Source organism: Panthera onca, chromosome B3 (genome assembly GCF_046562875.1).
Source record: "Panthera onca isolate mPanOnc1 chromosome B3, mPanOnc1 haplotype 2, whole genome shotgun sequence".
In the NCBI taxonomy this organism is placed as follows: domain Eukaryota; kingdom Metazoa; phylum Chordata; class Mammalia; order Carnivora; family Felidae; genus Panthera; species Panthera onca.
The window spans coordinates 141,891,075-141,907,493 of NC_138344.1; the positions used below are offsets into that span (position 1 = coordinate 141,891,075).

Below are 16,419 nucleotides of genomic sequence, written 5' to 3' on the forward strand. Positions count from 1 at the left end.
CCGTCCCTGCCCTCCCCTCCTCGAACCCGTCCAGTTTCAGCCTCCAAGTGAGGCTCAGAAGGGCAAGGCCCTTGTCCAGGGCCCCAAGGAGAGCTGGCCCAGCCTCCAGGTCTGCCCGTCTCCACTCTGCCAGCAGTCTACGACGGGCAGGTGCTCAACACCCATTTGTGACTTTCAGAAAAAAAACAAGCTCGTGACCAGACTAGAAAGAGAGGAAGCTCCTATCTGAGGGAGGGGAGATGCCAGAACTGGGCTGGCCCCTCCCTGACGCCGGCCCCGCCAGACCCGGAGGCCTCCACCACTGTCCCAGCTCCTAACGGATCTCGACAGCCAGATGAACATACAGAAGCTGCAGCACTTCGGGGGGCTGCCTGCGGTGGCTGTGAGTGTTTCCGGGAGGGTCTCTGCCCGTGCTGGGGCCGGGCACTGTCTCATTTATTCCTCACAGGAAGACGGGGCGTCCCCATGAGGGTACAGTCGGGCCCCGACATCCTTCTGCTCCCCCAGGTCTGGGCCTCCGGGCTGACCCTTAAAGCAGGGTCAACATCCACGGCGCACGTCCTCCGTCCCACAGCCCTACTTCACATGTCCGGGTCGGGTACTTGAAATGTGCCGTGAAGGCTCAGGGGGCAGCTGGGAACCCCGTGACTTGCTAGTCCTGAGAGCACCCCCCCCCCCCCCCCCGTCCGCCCCCATTCACTGCAGAGAGGGGCGTGACCGACCCAGCCCCCGCGGTGGGGAGGGGCAGGCCAGGAAACCAGGCCTGTGACCCAGCTCCCGCACACGCAAGGGCACGGGCAGCTAGGCCGATGGGCACACCACCAGGGCTCCGGGATGGGAGTGCGGGGGTGGCGGCCTCACCATGCGGTACAGCTTGTCCTCTAGCTCCTGGTTGATCCGCTGCAGCGCCATGTAATTGCTCTGAATCCTGGAACAGGAGACAGTGGGGTCACCGCGGTGCCAGGCCTGACTCTCCCGTGACCCCCTTACAGCCACACAGCCTGCTGAGCAGGGCCGGGCTGGACGCGGGCCCCCGGAGCCCACCCACTGGTCCCACCCTGGGCTACTCGCTCCTCTCCACGCAGCAAAAGGCATCTGATTAGAGCTAGCTTGTAGAGGCCTTTCCTGGGCCAGGGTCAAGGACCCCCTGGAGATGAGAAGGGAAGGCCTGTACTCACAAGTGACTTTGTCCGGTCCTTGCTCGGAGCCAGTACTCACATTTAAACACGATTCTTGCAAGTCTGGCTAAGGGATTTACATTCAACAGCAGGTTAGCAGGGAAGAGGCTGACGGCTGGCCACTCCATGGGCCCTAGACGGAGCGCTAGAGACACACGGTGGCTAAAACACGGCTCCCCCTGGAGGACGGGGAGGGCAGAAGCCGCTGCTGGGTGGGAATCAGGGGCTCTGTGTGTTCCCTACTGCCACTCAACGCAACGGTCCCTAAACACCGGTTCACGTCCTTTTCCTGTCAGAGACCCAGGGGATGGTGGCCAGGGCCCCGGTGGGCCAGGAGGGGTCTGGAGATGGCTGCGTGTGCCATGCTGCTGCCCCACCGAGAATACATGAGAAGGGATGAACAGAGGATGAAGGGGCGCCTGGGAAGGGCCTGTCCTGGCAGTAGCCAGACCCAGGGTCACGTCCTGCCTGACTCGGCTGCGCTGGGCGCGAAGCGGGACTGAGCCTCGGCCTCCACATCTGCGAACGGGGTCGACAGCTCAGGAGGGGGCGGGGCTCCTCTGGCGGCGGATCCCGGGGCCCCGCCCCGCGCGCCCGGCCCCGCCCCCCGTACCTGCGCAGCTTCTCCGTGACCTTCTCGAGCTCCTCCTGCGCGCGCCGCAGCTCGATCTCCAGGTAGTGGCGCGTGGAGTCGAACTCGGTCTCGAGCTTCTCGAGCTTGTGCGTGGTGTAGGACAGCCGCTTGCGCAGCTCGCCCTTCTGCTCCTGCAGCGCGCTGCAACGACACGCGGCGGCGGGCCGGGCCGCGGCGCTGAGCGCGGGAAACGGAGCCCGAGCGGGCCAGCCGCGGCGCCGTGGGGGCGCACCGTGCGCGCCCGGCCGCTTAACACACGCGAGTGCGCGCGCACGCCTCGGCCCCTTCCCCGGGCGGCAGGCGGCCCCTCCGGGGCCAGAGACGCGGTCTGGCCCTCGGCCGCAAGTAAGTAAATCCCTGGCGCGGTCACCCTGGAGGAGGGACGCAGGCCCCCGGACCTGGAGAGTGTTTGGGGCGGCTAAAGGACCCTGGTTTGAGGAGCGCTCATCGGGCCCCCGAGGCTCTCTGACTCCGAGCCGACCCCTGGACGGCACAGCTTGCAAGGTCCCCCCCCCCCCCCAAACACACCCCCCTTCTGCGCCTCCACAGCGCCGGGTGGGGAAGCTCTGAGGTCCCGCGGCGGAAGTGCCACCCCGTAGACCGGGCCTCCCTACCCCAAATTGGCTGTGTGACCTCTGGGCCTGGGAGGGGATGGGGCCGTGAGCCCCGTGCCCAGGCAGCCTCCGCCACAGTGGCCAGCTAGCTGCACACGGCGGCGGACAGTCTGCAAAGCCCTGGCCTGCCCCAAGTCCCCCTTCCTCCGGGAAGCCTCCCAGAGCCTCGGCCCCAGCTCTTGAGGCTCTGTTTTCTCCACAGACTTCGTGGGCTCCCCCAGGACGCCAGGACGCTGAGCCCCCAGCCCCAGGAAACGGAGACGCGGGAGGATCGCCCGCGGACCGTACGCCGTCCACTCTACAGTTGGGCAAAAGGCAGGAGGGGGAAGTCTGGGGCGTGGCCGTGAGCTCCACGGGGGGCAGGGGCCACACCCTCCTGTGGGCCGCCTCCCAGCTCCAGAGCCGGTAGGTACTCCTGAACACACGCCGACCTGGTGCACGCTTCCCTTTACAGGCTGGGCACACGGATGCGGGCAGCTGGGGAAGAGGCCTCAGCGTTAATAGTGGGGCCAAGAGGGCTGCTTTCCTGCAGGCAAAGGGGCTGAGGGGGGCGGGGTGCGTTCTGCTGGGAGTTCCCCACCGGCCGAGCTGGGACTCCAGCGCTGTTCCGTGCTCTGGGCATGCGCTTTCCCCTGTCACCCCCTTGGACTTCAGTGACAAGGAAGCCCGGGGCGGTGCAGCCCGTAGAGGGGCAGGCCCGCCTGGCATCACGGCATGGGCGGGGGTCTGCGGGCACACAGACTTGCTGCTGGTCCCCGCCCCCCAGGCTGCCCGCTATCCTTCCGTTCAGGCCTCAGCTGCCCCCTGGAAAGAGGGGACTGCCCCCATCTTAAATTCTGCCCAGAGAGGTGCCCAGGTCTGAGGCGGGTGCCGAGCGGGCCCACGGTTTGCCCGGGAAGAGCAGTGCCCGCTCCAGACCGCTGCGCAGGCCTGGGAGGGAGTCCCCAGACGTCACCCTGGAAACCTGGACTGTGCCCGGGCTTGGGAACTCTGACCCTGCCCGGGTGTGCAGTGGAACCTCGGGCAAGAGCCTGTGTTCTCCCGACCTCTGAGACCCACATCGGAGTGAGGGGAACTGGGGGCAGGCAGGAGGCTTCCTCCTTCAGCCTCGGGGCCCCGTGCACGAAGCCATTCATGTTACCACGGGCGCACGCCCAGCAAATCTTGGTGAAACGTTCCTGGATCCCTGCCCAGGTCGAATTCTTTAAATAAATAAAAATAAAGAGTTGCCTGTGTGTTGAGAACCTCAGCGGAGGGTGGGGCAGGCCCTCACAGGGGTCAATCTCTAGGGAGGCTGCAGACGGTCAGTCAAGGAGAGAGCCCTGAGGCACAGTGCCCACGGCTGCCCACACAAGTCTAGCCACCTCCTCCAGGCAGCACGCCTGCCTGCATCACCCCGAGCACCCTACATCTACAGATCCCAGATTGTCCTCAACCCCTGCCCCGGCCTTTCTCCCCAGTGGGGTGGCGGGCTCTCTGGGGACTCTCCCACGTCATCCGGGTCCCCTGCAGGCACAGTGTCCCGGGAGGGGGTGGGACAGTAGCCCCTGAAATCCGCTGTCCTGCCCATCTGCCCACAGCCCTCTGTCACAGGGTACAGGTGGGGTCTGCACCCTCGGGAAGAGGTGGGAGCATCGCCATCCACTCTTGTGTCCACCTCAGTGGCCACCCGTCCCCGCCACCCAGAGCCAGTGACCTTCCCTCCCTCGCCGTGGCCACCCACCTCCGCCACAGCACGAACCCTGCCGTCACGCAGATCGCCCACTCCTGATGTGACCCAGCCACACGTGCACCCCTACCAGACCCTCTTTCCTTCCCCCTCCGGCCCCGCCCCGCCCTGCTCCTGGCCCCTCGCAGCGGCGAGTAGGACAAACGTCCCCACCCCGCAGAGCCTACGGTCTGGAGGGAGGCACACGGTGAACACGGAACAGGTCCCTCGACCAGGCGACTGTGACGTGGGTCCCCGCCCAAGGCCTCCCCCTCACGAGACAAGCCCTTCACCGAGCTGGCCTGCTCGAGCCTCACCTCCCCCTCGGCCCCCGCTGGCCTTCCGGACATGCCGGGGCGGCTCTGTCCCACTGACCCTCACCCGTCCCTGAGCCCTACCCTGGCCAAGCCCAGGTCCCCCAGCGCCCCGGCCCCTGGCTCCCGCCCCTCCTTGCCCCCGGACACACCTCTGACCCCGAAGTCACAGCAGACGCCCAGACCCGCCACCGGAGCCACCACGCCTCCCCCCGTCTCTGCCACTCTGGCTCTGTTGAGTCTGCAGACAACTTGGCTGACGGTCAGGGCCCTGGTCGGCACCCTCCCTGCACCTCTCAGGCTCAATTTCCTCCCTGCCAGGCCACACGGGGGGCTCCCCCGCCCCCCCCATCCAGCCGTCCACCGGCCTCTCCGCCCCGTGGCCCACCTCACGCACAGTGCGTTCAATGCTGACCCTCCCTGCCCTCCGTGTTCCCCACCCCCAAGAAGGGCATAGCCACCCTCAGTCCCCAGTCAGACTCCGAGAAGCCACAGTGACCCCTCCTTGCCCCTTGCCCCTCACAGCTGGTCACCGAGTCCCGGTGATCAGCTACTCAGAAGCTTTGGCCATGTCCCCTCCTCAGCCTGGTCCAGAAAGGTGCCGGGCCGGGTGTCCCGGGTCTGCGGCCACCTGGGTGGTACCACTGCCTTCCCCTCCCGGGACACTGACCCGAGCCCTGCCTGCCCTCCGCCTCGGTCTCCGTGGCTGTAAAACAGGGATGTGTGCACCCACCCAGGGGGCGCTCGGGCTGTCCCCGTGGTCCGTGCGCTACCCCGGGTCATCAGATGCCAGAGGCGAGTACCATGTGGGTGCACGGCTTCCAGGCTACTGGGAACCTGGGGGGTCGCTCGGGGCCCCGGGGTTCAGTAGCCCCTGCTTCCCCCTGAGCACGAAGCTGGCTTAGGGGGCCCTGGCATCTGGAAGCAGCCCCGTAGCAGGTGCACGGGGAGGGTGTAGAAGTCCTTTGTGATCAGACCAGCCAGTGCCACGCCCCCCGGGGAAGGGCCACCCCTCCCAGGTTGGGAGCTCAGGAAACCCTACTCAGACTGGAGCCTGGCGAGGCCCCCTCGCTTTGACCTGCAAGTTGGTGAATTAAATCAGGACGTGGGGGTGTGGGTGGCTGAGTGGGGGGTTCCTGCTTCCTCGTGGCCCACGGGAAGCCCCTGGGAGTGCTTTCTGGCCTCTCAGGGAGGAATGACGGGGGCGCTCGGGGCAGGCCTCCTCCGCGGCGCAGTCCCGGCCTGCCTTCCACCAGGAGCCCTCCTGGACCCTCGGGGGAGACTTGAGCCCAAGGACAGAGCCCTTGGCTGGGGCAGGGGGTGTGGGATGGGGGGCGTCGAGGGCCTCGCCTCTGAGGTGGGTGGCACGGGATGGTGTGGTGAGGATGTGCGCGTTCCCCTTCTGTCTCGGGCGGGTGGACGCAGACACGGAAGGGACGTCTGGGGACAGACGCGGAGACACCAAGGAACCGGGGAGACAACAGGTATGTTACCTGTCCCAGAGCGAGGGCGAGGACCTGGCCAGTCGGCCCTGCAGGATGCGGGGCTGCCCGAGGCACGAGGGCACCCAGGGGCTGCGCAGCCTGTAGGCGAAGAGGACAGAGCCGCTCAGCGCGGGGGCGGGGGCCACGCCAGGCCCACCGTGGGCACAGACACAGAGAGATGTGGAGCCCGCCCCCGCCCACACCGGACAGGAACGCTCCTTATTAGCAGCAAGGTGTCAGGGCAGGGGTGCGGGAACCAGCGTGGGGGCGGCCAGCCCGCGTAACTGCCGGCCCCTGGGCTGCCTGAGCTCGGCGGTGGCACTGTGTGCCACCAGTGGCAGGGTCCCCGTCTGCAAGCCTGCCTCAAGGTCTCAGCTTCAGAGGAGAGTCGTGGGGGGGGGGGGGGCAGGGACCCTACCGCTCTGGGCTCCCATCTGGCAGGACCCACTGGTTGGAGACCCTAGGAGGCAAGGACAGGGGAGGGACAGTGTGATGCCCGTCGCTGCTGGGACACTGCGATGGGCTCGTGTGTGGACAGGGGAGGCGCATCTCAGAGGCTGAGGGACCCGGCAGAAGTTAGGGGTCCAGGGCAGGGCCCACCTCACCCTCCCCGGGACCCCTTGTCACCCCACTCTGCCCGTGGCCTGTCTGGATCTGGCAGTGGGGGGACTGGCGGGGAACAGAATCCGCTGGGTGGGCGTGAGAGGGGGGGACCCAGGTCTGCCTGGCCCTGCTGGGGTAGCACCCGGCTGGGGGCCACTGGAGAGTCATCAGAGCCCCCGCCAAGGCTGCTTGGGAGCCTCCCCCCAGTGCAGTCTCTCCAGGGACGCCCTGGTGGCCTTGCGGGCCCCAGAGCCAAAGCGGACATCTGATCATAGGAAGCAGCCCCAGAAATCAGGCTCCAAAAAAATGCTTAGAGACACGGGGGTTAAGAGAATGCGCGGTATAATCCCATTTAAAAATATCTGTATACCGATATCCACAGAAAGCAAGGTAGGGAAAGACATGTTAATAATGGTGTTACAGGTGGGTGGTGGGATTCTGGGTAATTTGAAAATTTTCTTCTATATTTTCCCAGATTTGTCACCTTTCCTATGGTGAGGATGAAAAAACAGAAAAGAATTTACTAAGGATAAAATTTTGCAAACCGCTCCCCCCCCCCCAAAAAAAAAAGGTTTTAAGCGCTGACTTGACGGGCTGAGGTGGACGCGTGGGGGGAAGCTCGCGGCCCTGGGCTGTGCTCTGTGCACCGGTCACCGCTTCCGTGAGCCCCCGTTTCCTCATCTGTAAGATGGGCTGCCCTTGGCCCCGTCTCCTGAGCTGCGGTGGAGGGGCGGCGGGCAGGGCACTGGCTTGATCTCTGGGTGGACGGGACCCGGAAATTCCAGCCCCAGCCTCTGTCCTTCGCCAATGACCCCCATGCTGCTGAGTGAGCAGAGCAGGGCAGGACGGGCCAGCGCCCCGGGGAACATCCAGAAACCGCCGGTCTGCCCTGGGTGCCTCTACCGAGCCCAGCAAATCCTGGGGGAGTCCCTCTCCCAGCCCTTGGCCAGCCCTCGCTCCAAAGGGCCCCTCCACAGGGGGGCTTCTGGCAGGTGAGTTTTCAGAAGAGTCGAGGGAGGCTGGAGCCTGGGGGAAACTGAGGCCCAGAGAGGAGGGGGCATGGCTGTGACCTGACCCAGACTCTGCCTCCAGTCGCGCACAAGGGCATTTCTTGCTGACAGCCCACTCTTGTTCTGACACAAACTCTCATTCACAGCCTGTGGCCAGGGAGCGCCCCCATCCCAGAGTTGGGAAAATGGGAGTCCAGAGAGGCTAAGCAAGTCTCCCAAGACGACACAGCCAGTCTGGGCCGTGGGTGAGATAAACAGCCCCCGCTGGCCTCTCCTGGGGCCGCCACCCCTCCTGGGCACCCGTGCGAAAGAACAGCAGTGGGGAGCGGGGCGCCGGGCCTGCGGCAGGATGGCCGTCCCTGCCCACGGGCCTGCCAAGGAGAGACGGCGGAAGAGGCCATTAGCTGTCTCCCACTCGGCTCTCCTGGCTGGCCGCCGGCTGTCAACAGGGCCAGTGACTGCCCCCGGCGGGAGCCCGCACGGCAGAGCCTCGGCCCCAGGGATGACCAGACACGGCGTCACCCCTAGCTGGGCACACGAGGCCACCTTCCCAGCCTCGCTGGCAGAAGGGCCTGGTGACCGCCGGGCCGACAGACGGACAGAGAGTTGGCCCCGGCTGCTGGAGCCGACCTGCCTTGCCGATCCTGGGCTCCCCTCGGGGCTGCGGGTGTCCTCACGTGGGGAACAGCTGCCCCTGCCCCTGTGTGTCTCTCAAGACGAGATGGGCCTGGGGGGCAACGTGGACCCTGGGCGGGGGCAGCTGGGAGGGGCAGGACGTTAGCGATGGCTGCCTGCTCTCCCGGGGAGCGGCTGGCTCGGGGAGCTGGTGGCGAAGGGTGGCCGCGCCAGCTTTGCGGGGCCGTGGGCACTTCTCCCGCCTCGTCTCAGTCTGGGAGGGACGCCGCCATCACCCCCACCATACAGGTGCGGATGGCTGCGGGCACCCGTGTCTGCCTCTGACCTGGTCCAGGGTGGAGGGAGGGGGAGGAAGGGGGCCAGGGCCGTGCCTGGCCACACCTGAGCCCCGCACACCAGGCCCTTCCTCCTCTCCATTCCTGTCTGATTCCCCCAGATGTGGCCACCCTCACACCTACAGTCCCGGCAGCTGTCCCCAGGAACGTCCTTGCTTCCCTTCCCTGAGTCCCCAGATCCCCTTCATTTTCTTGTGGGGCTCTGTTCAAATGCCGCCTCTGCTGGGAAGCCTTTCTTGGTTCCTTCTCCATGAAGCTTCCCTCTCTTTCCTCGCCCGTCCCCGTCAGGCTCAGATTGTCCCTCCTCTATCACTCAGGGCCGCCTGGGGCCCCGGCGCGGGCTCTTTGCCCTCTCTGTTCCCCTTGATGTCTATGGCACCGTGGGCCGCGCTGGGCATGGGGGGAGGGGCACGAGAGCTCCGGGAGCCCTGGGGTGCCAGAGAAAACCCTTCCCTGCTCCACGGCGCTGACAAGGTTATGCGGTCAGGTGCGCCTTGGTGGGCAGGTGACACCCGTCCCTGGTGGGCCGAGGCGTATGGTGGGGAGGTGGGGCCGGGCGGGAGGTTGATGGACGATGCGCCTCGGCTGCGTGAGTCACCGCCTTGCCAGCTCCCGGATGCCATGAGCCTTTGGGTCCCCGTGTCCCCGCGGCACGCCCTCCCCCCCCCCCCCCCCCACCAGGACAGCCTGTCTTCTGGGCTCGGAGAGCTCAGGCCCCACCCAGCAGTCACGCTCCAGCAGCACCAAGCAGTTCACGTGCTGTAGGCAGCTTCTCATCTTGGTGACTTTGTCCCCGTGTCCCCTCTGCCAGGATCGCGCTGACTCCCTCCCGCTCTGCTTTAACTCCTCCATACCCGGGGCCTGGTGGCGGGGACCCCGACACCCCGGCCGCCCCAGCTGGCCCCGGGGCAGGGATCGGTCGTGGCCAAGCGCCCGTCTCGGGCGTCACAGGGGCTGAGTCGGCTTCCTGCGTGTCACCAAGCGGTGGTGCCTGGGGCTCCCGCTCCGCCCGTGCCCCCTGCGTTCCCACCTCCCCCCAGCAGCCAGATGGCTCATCAGGAGACCCGGCTACACCACGTGCCGCCTCTGGTCAAACTCCCCCACGATCGTGCGCCCCAAGTCCCGGCCCCGCGCCCCCGGAGTCACCACTGCCCGGCCCCTGGCTCACCTTGGCCAAGCATCGGCCTAAGCCCTCCCTGCCTGCCTCAGGGCCTTGGTCCTTGCTGGTCCCTCCCCAGAGACATTCTCTCCCAGCTCTTTCCAGGCCCACCCCTCCTCTGCCTCAGGCCCCTGCGCCCCGGGACAGCCTGCCCTCCCCGCTCTGCCTGGTTCCCAAGGGGGCAGCGACCTGGGTACCTGCCTGCTATTCTGCGGGACTAGCCTCCCTTGCTCGCCCTTTCCCGGAGAGGCCTCCTGTCGGCTCCTTGGGACCCCCGTGTGAAACTTGGGACTCGCCCCGCACGGACTCCGGGGCGGCTCCTTGGGACCCGCGGGATGTGGGTGTCCCACGTGGACACCGGGGTGAGTCCCCGAAGGAGGCTTTGTGCACGCGCCTTCCACGGGAGAAGCCAGGGATGATGCCTACGGGACCCCGTGTCCCCTCTCCCACCTCAGAGACCCTCATGTGCCCCAGCCTGTGCCGTGTTCAGCGGCCACCACTTTTCTGCCTGTCACAGAAGAGCCCTTCCTCTGTTCCTCTTGACCTCGATGGTCGCCTTGCCAATTCCACCCTCCCCGTCCTAGAGGGAGCCCACCCTGGCCGGATCAGCCAGCACCCCCAGAGCCTCCGGGGGGCCCGCCTTGCAGGTGCGCGCATCTAGTCCCAGGCCACCCCACAGACTGTAAGGGAGGTGCGCACTATGCCCATTTTACAGACGGGGAAACTGAGATTCATGAAAATCAAGGCACGGGGTACCTCTGAGGTCACACAGCCCTGCTGGGGTTCAATGCCAGGTCAACTGTTCTTTCCCCAATGTTGAGATGACAGATTTTAATGCAAACTGCAGAACTTTCTATTTTGCATCGAACCACCTCTGCTACAGTCTGGTCACGACTGGGCGTAGCCGTCCCCCCATCAGGGCCCGTGAGGGCCGACCGTGGCCGGCCTGAGGGAGGCAGGAGTTGGAGGCCAAGAGGCGAGACGACCTGAGCGGGGCCAAGGGAGGTGGGTGGGCCTGGAGCCCCGTGGGGCGGGGCCATCTAGCTTCCTCTGGGGTCCTTGAGTCTCTCCCGGGAGGAAAAGAGCTCAGGCACTGGCCGGGACTGCTCTGTGACTCTGTGACCGCCCAGCAGGGCCCTCAGCCGACCCCTGCAGCAAGGACACCAGCAGCACCACGTGCATGGAGATGGGGACCTTAGGCCAGGCTGTCACCACGGCCACCAAGCTGTTGTGCAAAAGTCCCGGGGAAGGTCATATGCGCAGGCGCGTGTGTGTGCCGATGCGTATGTTCTGGGGGAGGGGACTGTCACAGCGCCGAGCTGGGGGCCCCCGGCCAGGAGGGGTCACCGGCTCAAGCCGGGAGGCGTAGAGACTCCTGGAACTCAACACCTGCCGGGTCCTACCCTCTGTTGGCAGCCCCTTGATGGAGGTCGTCTAGTGGAACCAGTCATCCTCCCTGCTTCCCCGTGGGCCCCGGTGACATGGCTGTTCCAATGCCCTCTCCTGCCCGGAGTTGGAGACACGGCAGAAACGCTTCGGCCCTCCTCACCTTATCAGGTGGCTGCAGCCCTGCTCCCGCCTCCCGCTCTCTCTGCCAAGGCAGAGCCACATGCCGGGAGCTGGCAGTGCGGCCTGGTGAACCCACGCGGCTGGGCAGACCCAGGTGTGCCCAGGGCTGGGGCACGGCGGGTGACCTGGGCGAGTGCACAGAGCAGCTTCAGGGTCACCCCTGAGCCTTTGCGTACGCTGCCCTTCCTGCCTAGCACATCCCCTCCCTGCTGTTTGGTTCAGTCTATTCACCTCCTCCAGGAAGGCCTCTTGGACACCGGGTCAGAAGCCCTCTTCGCTATCCTGCTCTCAGCCTCACGGGGCAGGGGGTGCTGTGGGGGTCCAGGGGCTGTGTCTGCCCCTCCTCCTCAGGGTCCCCGAGCTGGTGCAGGGCAGGTGCAACGCAAGGCCTGACGGCCACGTGCTGGTGGTGCCCGTGTCTCGGGACAGAGCCCTTTCTGGAAAGACCCACCGGGAGAAAGCCTGAGGCCTCTGGCCCCCAAAGAGGAACAGAGATAAACAGCAGGGCTCTGGGAGCCTGCGTAGGGCTGGCTGGCAGTCCTCAGCAATCCCTCAGTCCCCACTCTGTGCACATCATGGCCACTGCCGTCCACACTGGTCCTCGTCAGACCTGGGTTGTAAACAAAGCACCTGGCCCGGAGTGGCCACCTGATCGGAAGTGTCACACGGTAGGCCAAACCCAGGCCTCCCGATGCCCAGTGTGGGGCTCCGTCGGCCCCTTCCAGCCACGGGGGCCTATGGGGAGGCAGCGGACAGAGGGTCTGTGGGCCTCGGGAGGTGAGGCTGGCTGGGACAGGGGACTGTCGGCGGCGGGGAACGTGGCCGGCATGCAGAAGTGCACAACCAACCCTAGCTGTGACAATGGTGGGGGGTGGGGTGACACTGTGGGAGGCCTGAGCTCCAGGCGCAGGGAGGGAGGCCCCGGCCCAGCTCCCACACCCACCGGGACACCCCACTTGCCGACGCGCAGCTCACCACCGGGACGCTCCCCCCCCCCACCCACTCCCCGCTTCCCGCAGCCCCTCGCCCACTTCGTCCCCGCGCGCTACCCTCCACGTCCCCTCCCCGTCTCTCCCTTCCCCGTAAGAGCGCGAGGGCCAAACCCCAAACGGGTCGGGGCCCCCTCCCCCACGGACAGCAGGAAATCACACAGCTGGGTGACCAGCCTCGCTCTCTGTTCGGTCCACAGAATGACCCGGGTCTCGTCACGGTCCCTGTTTGCCCCCTTCCCCACCCACCTGGGACAAGGCTTCACCCCCCTCCTCTCTGCTCAACCGCCCCGCACCTCCCTGCCCCCGGCCCCACTCGCAGCCTACGCCCTGCTTCCTTCTCCGCGGAGGAAACAGAGCCGCCCCAAGGGGACTTCCCCAGATGTCACTACCAGGCGTGCCCACCTACCAGCATCTGCCCGGACACCCGGCGCTGCCCGCCTGTTACTCCAGACACCCCCCCGCCAGGCAGCCCTCCGCCCACTCCAGGCGTGGCTCCCGAGCAGCCACCTTCCCCTCTCTTGCAGATCGCTCTCTCCGGCGCACCCGAGAGTTACGTTTCCCACGCTGAGAACGACCCTCTCTTGACCCTCCAGGTACCTCCCCCTCCTCTGCTCCCTGGGGATGCTGTCTGTCCTCACTCGCCACCTGCCAGGACCAACGCCCACCTGGCTCCCGCCTGTCCCTTCGCAGTCCTCACGTGGCCTGAGCGCCGGGCAGCCGGAGGCCTGGCGGACCCCTCTGCTTCCCGTGAGTGCCTCTGTCTCAAAGGTCCAGAGGTGACAACAGCCGGGTGGGGGTGGGGGGGGAAGGTACATTGTGGAGGTGAGCTGGCCGGAGCCCAAGCCCGGGGGGCAAGGACAGACTAGGTGGTGGCCGGGGACAAGCAGGCAGAAGGCCCACTGCCCTACCTGCAGGCCAAGTGTCCGGTCCCTTCCCTCAGGGCACAGGAGCCCCGGAGGCACTTCAGAGCAGGCCGGCTTGGGCCTGGGGATGTCCCTCCGGCGGGTGAGCCAGCAAGGGGAGCCCTGAGGATGCTGTCCCAGGAGGGGTGGGTCTAGAAGGCTCTAGAAGCCTTCTGGGTCTTTCCTAACACCCAGCTGGGCACCGTTGGTCGTCCACTCTTCTGTCGGTCTCCCCGTCCAGACTGGGAGACCTGGAAGACGGGGCCATTCACGCCTTGGCCCTGGACCCCTCCCCTGCCCCAAGGCCACACCCACCCTCCACCTGGAGTCAGTGTTCAGGGGGCTTCCTAGAGAGACGGGTGGACCGAATGACCATGGGGTTGGCCCCAGAGCCGAGGAAGGGCTCCCAAATTAACCTCCCGGCACCCGGCGTCCCGCCCCGGGGCCCAGGTGAGAAGGCGCCGCCCCTCAGCACTTCGATGACCAGGTTCGTGGTCATCGCCCCCCAAGGAACCCACCCGGCTGCGCTGATTTGACTGCCCCACCGGCTGGGTCGCCGCAGCAGACACGGGGACATAGCGATCGGATCGCCAGGAGGGCCTGTTTTCTGGGCCTCAAGAAGGCAATCAGGGCTGCAGGAAGCTTCTCGGTGGCCCAGATCGGGGGTTGTGGGCGGCCGGCCCTAGCCCTGCACCCCCTCCCTGCCCCCCTAACTCTGCCAGGCCACCCCGCCCCACTCTCACCTCCCCACCTGCCCCCGCGCCTCCCCACACCCACGTGAGACGGTGCCACGGGCCAAACCCAGTCTGGAAGCTAAGGACTGGGGCCAGGACGGGGCACTTCAGCCAGCGGGCCAGGAGGAGGCCACCTTTCTGGGCTGCAGTCTCCCCATCTGGAATCAAAACCCAAAGGGGCACTGTGACCGCGGTGACCTCCTCCTAGAAACTTCTCCCTGAAATCCCGCCCCCCTGCGGTCACGCAATCACCCAGAGACACTTACGGCATGCTACTGGCCTTTTCTGGCTCAATCCGCACCTCCCTGGGGGTGTGTGGGGGGTGGGGGTGCCCAACGTACAAAGCAATCGGGGCCTGGGGACAAACGCCTCTTTCAAGGCCACCCCTCTAGTAATGACCGGTAAGCACGGGAGCCAGGAGTGGACCCCTCCCAGGATGGCCTCCCCTCTCGGGGGCGGCCCCTCCAGACATCACTGCAGCCCCAGCCCTCACCCTCCCCTGCCCCCGACTCTGAAATTCTCTCATGATCCTGACTCAATCTAGGGCTGCCGGCCACCTCCCCTGCTCTACTGGGCCGGGTCCTCTTCTCCACAGTGGGAATAATGTCACCGGTTTGAAGGCTGGTGAAACAGGACAGCTGAGACCGCCTAAGAGACGGGCAGGCAGTTAACAGCCAGACCGTTAACCGTGTGCCGAGATCCAGGGTAACAATCTCAGCCTCAAAACAACCTTCTAATGTAGGTGCTATTCTCATTGTGCCCACTTTACAGATGCACACACTGAGGACCGGAGAGGTTCAGAAACCTGTCTAAGGCCACACAGCCAGTAAGTGAAAGAGCTGGGATTCAAGCCCAGGTGAGTCTACCTTCTTAATCATACTTCATCAGGGAGGCCTTCCAGAGGAGCAGGGACTCAGATGTGCTGTGAGGACAGGAGACTTAGAAGGGCAGGACAGAAGAAGAGAGAATAGTCTGCGTGGAGGGTCTCTTTGTAGCACCCTGAATCCCAAAGGGAGAAAGCAAAGCAAGGCAGTCATTCACATCATAGTAAGAATCAGCCCATAAGTCTTCCTCCACTAGGGTCAGGTTTAGAAGTGCGGCAGAGAGCCTTGGAGGACCCCACGTAGGGAGGGACTAGGCCTGCTGGGTGGGGTGGAGGAGACAAGAGGTGGACGGTAGGGGTTCCGGAGGGAAGGGACAAGAAAACCCAACAGTAATCCCGGAGGCCTCGAGTCTGTTCCAGCAGGTGGCCAGTCTCTGGGAAACCTCTTCAAGAGCTGGCAGGCTCCAGACCACAATGCCAGTCACCCTTCCAACCCCCAGTAGCACCCACCGCATGCCCACCCTGCCCAGAGAACGGCGACGCCCTCCAGGACGCACCCAAAGCAGGACAGCCCCAAAGCGCAGGGGCGCCCCAGGCCCACGGGTGACGGCAGCATGTGCGTCCCCGAACCTGCTCTTCCCCCCGCGGCTGGCCCCGTCTCCGGTGACAGCAGCTGCAACCTTTGCTCGGGCCCAGCAGGCGGGAGTTGTCCTGGATGCCCCCCTTCCCTCACACCCCTCCTCCGACCCATCGGGAGACCCCGTCCGCTCTCCTCCCGAATACACCAGAATCCTCTGCCGGCCTCCGCGGCCCCTGCCCCCTCCCGGCCGCCATCACAACTCTCCCGGTCCCCGCCCTGCCCCCGGCCTGGCGTCCCAGCCCTGCCGCTCGCTCCACACTAAACCCGACCACACCGTGGCTCCGCTCGCAAGCCCTCCGCGGCCCCCACGCACCCCGAGTCCCCGTCTGTCCCCCTCGCCTCCCCAGCCTCCTCGTCACCGTGCTCGGCCACTCTGGCCGCGGGTCAGCTCCCTCCTCGGCACCTTCCCACCTGCTCTCCCTCTGCCCGGAGCTCTTTCTCCCAAACGGGCACGTGGTGGCCCTTCACCCACGCAGGCCTTCACCCCGGTGTCCCCTTCCCGGAAGCCCTTCCCAGGCTGTGCTGCCACCTACCCCCCCCCCCCCCCCAGCACACTCACTGCCCTTCTGTTCCTGAGGGGGGGTGGTTTGGACCCCATAGCACTGGTCACTGTGAGGTTTATTTTGACAAGCTTTCTGTCTCCCCTAACGAGAGGAGTTTTTTCGGTCACTGCTGTATCCCCAGTGCCTACAACAGCCTCCAGCAAACAGTGGGTGCTCAATAAATATTTGTCAAGCGTGCGATCGATGGGCAAGTGAGATCAACGGTGACAACCTACAGGGCCAAGGCAGTGGGGCCTCCCAGGTGAGAGAAAGGGTCCCTGAGGGGGACGTGGAGGGAGACAGGACAGGCCACCACCAAGTGACCAGCGGGGGGGCGCCCAGCGGTGCCCAGCTGTGCCAAGGGGGCCCGGGTGCCACACAGGAGTTTGGGTCTTCTGGGGGGGTGCCAGTGGGAGCCTGGAGCTGTCGGCGGTGCGTCCACAGCTCTGGGCTTCAAGAAGGGTGCTGGTGTGGCCCAGAGGAGGGGGCACCGGAAGGGAGGTAGGAAGCCTGCTTGTCTGAGCGGACACGTGTGGCGGGGG

At 65.9% G+C, this 16,419-nt stretch overlaps 1 protein-coding gene across 19 annotated transcripts in view; it reads right to left on the bottom strand.

Annotated features, from left to right (window-relative positions):
- BEGAIN (brain enriched guanylate kinase associated) overlaps positions 1–16,419 on the bottom strand; it is a 45,291-nt gene that overhangs the window by 5,620 nt on the left and 23,252 nt on the right. For 7 of the 19 annotated variants that reach the window (XM_078447848.2, XM_078447843.2, XM_078447840.2 and 4 more), the window contains 3 exons: positions 5,942–6,031; positions 1,792–1,953; positions 862–928 (listed from right to left, as the gene is read on the bottom strand). In XM_078447848.2, coding sequence (XP_078303974.2) covers positions 862–912 — 51 coding nt within the window. In that variant the 5' untranslated portion in view covers positions 913–928; positions 1,792–1,953; positions 5,942–6,031. Of the gene's footprint in view, positions 1–861; positions 1,324–1,791; positions 1,954–5,941; positions 6,032–16,419 lie in introns of all 19 variants that reach the window. The other 12 variants (XM_078447836.2, XM_078447834.2, XM_078447833.2 and 9 more) reach the window with 6 other exon arrangements.